We start from the raw sequence: 8,491 nt of genomic DNA on the forward strand, positions 1-8,491 counted from the left end.
ATATATTTATTTTTCACACAATCATGAATGTCCTTTTTTTTTTAATAAAATAAGGGATGGGTAGGTTGATAAGGTGATTCTTTGAATCAAGGGGATTTGTATTTGGTAGGTTGGGGTTAATTATATCGTAAGCATGGGTGTCGGAAAAGTCTAAGGTTCGTTAGTCCTTGTCTTTGTCTTTTATTGGGTACCAATTCTAAAAAATAATATTTATATTGTCCACTTTGAGATTTAGTAGGGACTTGCATGTGTGTGTAGTGAAAATAGTGCACGTGTAAGACTTGGGAAAGTTTAATGTGGTAGAGCCTTGTGGAAACACTGATTCATATTTTGAATTCCTTTTATTGTGATAAGATAATGACCAATGAGGACAAAGTATTAGAAGTTGCATCCAAATTCCATACTCGTGTTTTGCTGTTCAAAGCTGCATTTATGTTTCTACTCATTTCGTTTATTTATTTATTATTTTTGTCTTTTGTCTTATTTAAATATATTAATTTATTTCTATTGAACGTGTTTACATGTTCGACCTAAGTGACCAGTTGAGGTTCCTTTTAAGATTATTATTAAAAAAATCAATATCAACATCCACGTGTTGATGTCTTTTCAGATTTTTTCCAAGGACATGATGGCGACATTGGGCAAGGAGCCAATCTTGATCTTATTCATTCCTCTCATTATCTTATGTTTTATGTTTTTTGTTTTTTCCCCCAATCGTTGTAGCTTTCCCTTGTGACTTGTTTATGCCAGTAAATGAAACTCTTCGAGCATCTTATCCCTTACTTTAACGGATGACTTTTTTAAAATATATATATATATATATATATAAAAAGATAAGCTGTCAAAAGTCCAAACGTGATTACCTTGAAAATGTATGCTTTTCGAATAAAGAAACTACCTACCAGGCTACCAGATGGATTATGGAAGGAGTGTCTGAGTGATTACTTTTCCTTTAATACCACCCCTACTCAAAGCTTACTTTAAAATAATATATATATATATATATATAAAATAAATGTGTAACTTCATATTTTGATTTAAATATGAGAAAAGTCGATAAATAAGATCTCAAAATATTTAAAGAGATTTTTATATTTTACATATATATATTTTTTTTAAATCTAATTATAATATTTACTATTTTTTTTTTTAAATGTAGATATAAATAAAACTAATCTTTTTTGGGGCTAGTTGTCATGGGAAGCAGCAAGGGTGGGTGGGGTAGCATTCTGTTTGGAAGAGACTTGCCGAAAGGGCTAATTTTAGGCAGCAAGTTTGAATTTTAAAAGAAGAAAAATAAATAAATAAATAAAAGAAGTTGATATCTTATTTGAATTCTTAGCAAGACTCGTGGATTCCACTCTGTTTATTGCTGTGCATTTTGTAGTGTCCTAACCTTTATGCGAGATAAAGGTAACCAATTGCATTCATAAAAATAAAATTTAAAAAAACAAAAAACAAGAAAAAAACAAAGTAGGCAATTGCATTGACCAAGCCTACCCACTCGATACTTTTTGACCGATACCAGAAATGCTTAATATATAAATCAATTTATTGGTAAAGAATGATATTTGTAATAGTGAATATTGAGTAACAGTATAATTTTTTTTTAAAAAAATAAATATTAAATCTATAGAAAAAACTGTAATTTTTTAATTATAAACTTTTATATTTTTTAAAAAGATTGTACGATATTTACTTACTTTATAATTGTATTTAATATTATTTTAAAATATAAAAACTCTATATATTTCTTTACATCATTTTGTAAATCCCTTTTTTTTTCACGCATAGTATTATGGAAGTATCGCGTCAATCATACAAGTTTAGGTATGCATCAAATTTGTATTTTAGCGACAATTTCAAAGGAATCACGTTTAAAGTTATCATTCATTTGATTAGATTGAAAGCCAAGCCTAACCATTGAGTGTTTGTTGAGATTAAATGGAAAGGAATGGAATAGTTTGGACTTAGCTAGCTTCGCCACGAATAATTTCATTCGCGTTCGAGTGTGAGGGGGGGCCAACTAGAACAAGGTAAAGCTTGGCTTTTCTACGCTCTTTCCCCTTGTATGAAAAAATGGACAAACCGTACTAATCGGAAACTTTATGTGTGTGTGTATATATTTATCATATAGCCAATCAAAAGTGATTGAATTGTCAAAAACCCCAATGTTCCATTGCATTAAACGTTGAACTGTCTCAGTCCTCCCCCGCTAAGCGTGACAATGGGCCGCTGGCCCACAGGCCACACCTATCGATGTGATCGCCTTATCCATAACGCTTGAAAACTTTCACATTTAAGATCTTTTCAACACACTGTAAAGGACAGAACAAACAAACGAAAGGTAAAAAGAAAGTATATTGAAGGCTTTTTTCTTTTAAAAAAAAAAAAAAAAAAAACTTTTTTGTCGTCTCGATATATGCTATTTAAGGCGCACTTATCACTAACATGGTCGAACACGCAAAAGAAAAATGGGATCAATTTGGAGTGATCGTGGAGAGGGAATTTTGGCAAAAAGTGGTTCCAAAATAAATGCACTGTTGGTGTATATAATAGGGACAAGCAATTGGTTTGAATATGTTCAATTCAAAATATTCTGTCACGGTTTACATCAAGCATGTAGAAATTGTACTGATAAAATGACATCATTCCTTTGAGATAGGAGAAGATATCATACCATCTAGTGTCATGCGTGTTTTAGTTATAAATTACTACAATTTTTTTAAATAAAGAATAAGAATAGCGTTTATCTTAGCAAAGACCCGTTGTGTTATGCTTATGGGTTCAAAAATCAAAAAGATGAATTATATATATTGAAATAGTGTCAAATGATACGTAAATAATAATATTTTATGAATTATATTTAAATATTTTGAATATATAAAATATGTTAAAATGTGTATTTAAATATATAAAATAAATTGATTGATACCTAAACATATCCATAGTCACACAGGGTGGCATGGCATTGGCTATCCTTATCTTGCGTTTTTTGCTCCCCCACCTTTTTACCTCTCGAGTTAGGCATTTTTGTTTTCCTTTCATGGACCACAAAAGCACTTGGAACGTCTACTTCCTCCCTGGACCACACAGCCACTTATCTCTCTTTACTCGTGCCCTGCCTCTCCCTCCACCAACTAAACACACCCTACCCCCACCCATTACAAAGAATCCAAAAAAGAACACAACAATGAACTTTCATTCTCAATTTACTATGGGTCTCTACAAACCCTCTTTCTCTCTCTTAGATGAAATTTCAAAACCATGAAATTACATTCCCAACAGACAGACAACGAGAGTAAACTGAAAAAAATTAGTGAGGGGTTTGGAAAATTCAGCTCAGCTAGGCTTGAGAATTGGGACATCCATCAGAATAAGGAGAGGGAGGGAGGATAGGGGCACCCAACTGTCACACCGTCCAATGTAGGTGACATGATGGAAGAGGAAAAAGGCATCAAAGAAGGACATCTGATAAGTCGAGGCATTGGCATCGGCATTCTCTCGCTTTTGCATGTGTCTCTCTCAATATTTTTTCTCCAGTAAATTCCGATAGGAACCAATCAATATACTTAAGGAAAACTGCGAATTCATGTGCAGAGTTATTATAGACTAGACATATTACTCATTTTAGACGATGTATAAATTCTGATAGTGATAGATTAGTCTACTCAGGAACGGAGAATTCGTGCGCAGGTTTACAATGGACGAGGCATATTTCCTATTTGCATGATGCGTAATTTCTGATGGTGACCACTTTGTATATATATATATATAGAGAGAGAGAGAGAGAGAGAGAGAGAGAGAGAGAGAGAGAGAGATATTAACTCGAGGAAACTGAGAATCCATGTACACAAACTACTGTAGTTGGGGGCATGCTTCCCATTTAAATGATTTGATGGTACACGCACCTTCTCTCTCTCTTTCGATGAGTTAGGCGTTATGCGTCGAATACGAATGGAAAAATGAGACGAAGACTTGGAACTGTGGCATGAAGGCAGACGACTTTTAGGAATCTTGTACACAAAATGTGAATGTCAGGGTATGTCATTAGCTGGAACATTGTAATAAGAATTCGAGGATTTCGTGGACCAAATACGACCACGGTTATCTATTACGTCCACAAACTTCCTACTCTGCTCCATTTTGTCCGCAAACAAAATGCCACGCTATATTATAAAAAATCAGAATTTCAGTAGAATATTAAAAGAGTTTTATGATTCTATGTATTATAATAAGTTACGTTAATCTATAAGTTTTATTTTTATGTTATTTATTTAAATTTTTTTACCCCGTATCTTTTTAGCGTAAAAAAGCAGTATTATTATTTTATAGGCTTTTTTTTAAAAAAAAAAAACAGTAGTATATATGGTTTCAAAATCATTTTCGTATTTGTTACCAGTCTCACGTTTTCCACGTTCATTTTTGTATCTGCATATCCAAATTTCCCGTACGACGTTGCATGTGTCCATATCTCTCCAGACTCCAAAGTAGCTAGCAATCCGACAGTGACCAAATTCCAAGTACGTGTGAACAAAGGGTTCTACTTCTCTCCTAGCTCTTCATTGATGCCTTCCTTTAACAACAACGTTAAAGTTCAAAGAAATAAATGTTTAAATTTTTATATAAAATATAATAAAAAATTTAATTTTTTTAAAATTTTAAAATAAAAATAATATTATTATTTTATAAAACTTTTAACTTTATCTTATTTCATCTATATAATTAAACGAGGGCTTAAAGGTAGTCTAAAAATTCCATAAAGACTTGATTATTGATCTGATCTCTTGCTGGGAAAAAAGATCAAACTCTCTACAAATCATGATCAATGGCGAAACATTGCTATATGCTAAGATCCAAAAGAGATAGATCAACAGTATCCTCCTCAACAAAGCTTATCCTCAGACATTAAGAATGATAAGACCAATCAATCATACATTCCATCCAATCACCCACTGATAGACGTAAAAAGATTATATACTCAATGCCATATAATCAATTTAGCATCTTTACAAAAATGATAAATATGGCTAGCTAGCTCGTGCATCAGAGATTTCAACTTTTGCAGAACGAGAAATGATAACAACCGATTCCACGCTTTTCGCTTTCACAACACTCGATCCTTTAATTATACCGAGACTTTTCTTCAGCAAATATACTGAGACTTTTCTTATTTATCCGTAAAAATATCTCAAGTATAGACAAATTTTACCAAGTATGGGGCCTCAATCTCATAAATGCGCAGCCCATGTTCTTATGATCCAATAAGGCCCAACAGTTTTCTCGTTCATTTTTTTTTTGCATGTACCGGACTCAGGTCCTAAAGTGAAGGACGGGAAGGAGCCCGAGCGAGATCAATCTATTCCGATTTCTGGACTTTTTCGTGTTCCATGTCCGCATGATTTTAGAGTGGCGCATTTCGAAACGAAAAAAATCTACTCTCGGGCCGGTTTTTAACTCCAACATCACACACCGCCGCGTCACGGTTTTGCGCCTAACTCTATCGTCGTCCATTCTTTTTAAAAAAATTTAAATATAATTCACATATTATACTTTTTTATTTATCAAATATGGATAAATTAATAGAAAAATTAAATTAATTTAAAGAGAATGAACTCAAAAATAATTTTTAAAAAACTTAAAAAAAAATATATATATATATATATATATATGATGTGTGTTCTTATTTATAGCAAACTTGGTCCCTTTCCCTCATAAATGCAAACGAGTACTCCTACACGCAGAGATAGGTCTCTCTCATCTTCTCCTTTGTCCTCTCCTACACGCAGAAATCCAGGTACACTGAAATGACCCAGGTAATTGACTTTTCCCCAAAATGTTAGGGAGTGGGTGATGGTGGAGGGATAATGGATAGCTTTCATATTCAGCGTTTGCTTCAGTTATATAAGGCTGATCAGTTTACAATTTGGTCTAGGCATTAAGCGCTGCATGCATAGCTTCTACAGAAATTAACCAATATTAGAACATCAACATCTCTCCTATCTCTCACTCGACCCCAAAGTGAAATTTGCTTTGACAATCACATCACAAATGCACCCTACCCCAAACTATTTCCTCTCATGGATGTGAACCGGAGCTTGAAGTACTTGATTTGCACCGTTCTCTTCCTGTTTTTGCTCCTTGGCACCTTCGGCTATCCTTCCCCTTCTTCATCCCATGAAATCCAACCCAAAGTCTCCCATGAAGTTACAGAGAGAGAGAGAGAGAGAGTCGCGGTGTGAGTTTATTCGGTAGATCGGAGTCGTCGCGTTTTACTGAAAGAAAATAAAAATTAAAACAAGTGCCACATTGTGAACCCAATACTTTTTCTCGGCCCATATAAGAAAATTTTAATGGACAAATTCCTTCTAACCATCATACCGTTTGACTAGTGTGCCTGAAATTGTGACTTATAAATGGGTTTAACCCTTTCCCCACATATACCAACAGCATAGCTTAGCTGTTTTATTTTTCCTCATCCCCGAGTCGGAGGGTCATAATCTCTTAACCAAAACAGCCCCGGTTACGTCTCAGCAGCAACTTGCAACAATAGCATAATACGTGATCACACAATTGAGAGTATTTGCTCGCATATATTCAACGGGACCTCACCTTACAGTCTCGTAAGAGAAATAATTTATATAAATTCTAAATAGACAAGTTAGAGCAAGTCTTTATAAAAAAGTTAATCCCATTTTAAAAAATTGTAAAAAAACTATTTTTTATTAGTTGAATCATTTTTTTATAAATGATTTGTACGAAATCTATCTATTTAAAGTCTGTAGCTAACATTACTTCCACAGTAAAAAGGAGAGATTTTCGTCCTGAAATTATAAATACATGTGTAAGTTGTAACCAATTATGGGGCCTCAACTAAGGTAACTGCCCAGCCCAAATCCTATGTGATCCGATAAGGCCCAAAATCTTTTCTATGTTACTCGTAATTCTATGAGAAGGAAAGCTTTTCTTGGGAGTCATCAATTTTTATAGTAAATGGAACTTATAATCAATTTTTATAGTAAATGGAAAAAAATTACACCAACTTCAAACAAACTCAAAAACCATTTCTCCAGTCAATCATTAGCATTTTCCGCTTTTGTTGAATCATTCCGAATATGAGATGGTGAAAAAACTGAACTACAGCCCGGAGCATATACAAAAATAAAGTCTAAATTCTTAACAATATCTATCGGGTTGAGTCGGTTGACAAAGTCGCACCCCCTTTTCAATGTCCAAAATTCACCGAGATGTAAATTCAGCTATTCAATCACTCACTCGTCAAAGCTAATGCTTCTCCGAATACCGATCGACAGTGACAGCCCGATGTTTGCTTTTGCAAAAAATATTCAATCGTCAAATTCACATAAGCAAATGTACAAAATGTATGGTCAGATATGCTTCAATCCAAATAAAGCAATTAATATAATAGCAACCTCTCGACATAAGAACCAAACAATACTGAGTGGACAAGAACAAAACGATTAATGATTTTTCAAGTTACCTTCAACATGAAAGTCCAACAGCGTGTTGCCTACAAAGAATGACATAATTCTGAAACGACAAGTAACGATGATTTAACCCCCAATTAGCTTTTGAGGGAAATAACCTGGCTGCAATTGAGAATACCGGGAGCCCAACGGCTTGGACTAGCTACGCAGCGTACCCAGTGCAAACTTCGTCCAAGTTTTTACACAGTTCCACGAAGTTCTCCTTAGTTGGCCATGCGCCATGTACCAGAAGATCATGTTTTCAGTAAGAATAGAGACCGTCTAATAGTCTTATCAAACCAGATCCCTTGGGAAGGAGAAGAAAAACCGTCAACATGTAGTCCTCAGCTCATCCTATATCTAAGAACTAGAATCCTCCTCAGATGGCATCATATTTAGATCGGGCAGAAAGCAGCTGCTGTCCCTTACAGAGGCAGTGGCCTTGTCGGTGGTGCAAGGTTCTGATTGCATGGTATCATCATTTGGGGAATCTTCTCGTAATCTTGGAAAAGTATGGTAAGAAGTAGAGGCCTGAATGGGTTCTCTGAGAACTGCGTTCTCCTGTCCGTCAACAGTTGCATTCGGGTTCTTTGCAGAATGCAAAATCAAGTCAAGCTGTAACACATAAAGAGGTGGTTTTCAGAAGATTCAATAGGAGAGGGATCGAAACATAAGGTTATTCCGGTAGTGGTATATAGAGCCCATTTCCGTTAGTTTTTTGCTATATTGTTTGGCAAATTTGTACACTGATATATACACAGAAGGTCACTAACCTTCATTCTCTTAAAGCTCTCGTTTCTAGCTTTCTGTTCCTTGAAAGTTGCTCGTAATGTTGCCAACTCCTGTTCCATGATGCAAGATTAATTTGTAAAATAGTTATATTAACAAAGTCGGGTATAAATTACGAAATATAGAAAGTTAGTAAGAAGCAGCAATAACACACCTTTTTCAAATATATCCTTTCCTTCAATAGGGAATTCTCCTCATCTTTAAGTTCAGCAAAT

The 8,491-nt window shown here is 34.5% G+C and overlaps 1 protein-coding gene across 2 annotated transcripts in view; it reads right to left on the bottom strand.

The window, feature by feature from the left end:
* Nucleotides 1-7,043: 7,043 nt before the first annotated feature.
* The window catches only part of LOC122316771, a 4,177-nt gene continuing 2,729 nt past the window's right edge, over nucleotides 7,044-8,491 (bottom strand). Inside the window, exons 3-6 of one of the 2 annotated variants that reach the window (XR_006244301.1) lie at nucleotides 8,431-8,491; nucleotides 8,261-8,329; nucleotides 7,502-8,102; nucleotides 7,044-7,330 (exon numbers count right to left, since the gene is read on the bottom strand). The exon at nucleotides 8,431-8,491 is cut by the window's right edge and continues 2 nt beyond it. Coding sequence is in view for 1 of the 2 variants with exons in the window: in XM_043133546.1 (XP_042989480.1) it covers nucleotides 7,848-8,102; nucleotides 8,261-8,329; nucleotides 8,431-8,491 (385 nt within the window). In the remaining variant the exon portion in view is untranslated. Of the gene's footprint in view, nucleotides 7,331-7,398; nucleotides 8,103-8,260; nucleotides 8,330-8,430 lie in introns of those variants that run through there. The other variant, XM_043133546.1, reaches the window with a different exon arrangement.

The sequence above is a fragment of the Carya illinoinensis genome, chromosome 7 (assembly GCF_018687715.1).
Source record: "Carya illinoinensis cultivar Pawnee chromosome 7, C.illinoinensisPawnee_v1, whole genome shotgun sequence".
Classification (NCBI taxonomy): domain Eukaryota; kingdom Viridiplantae; phylum Streptophyta; class Magnoliopsida; order Fagales; family Juglandaceae; genus Carya; species Carya illinoinensis.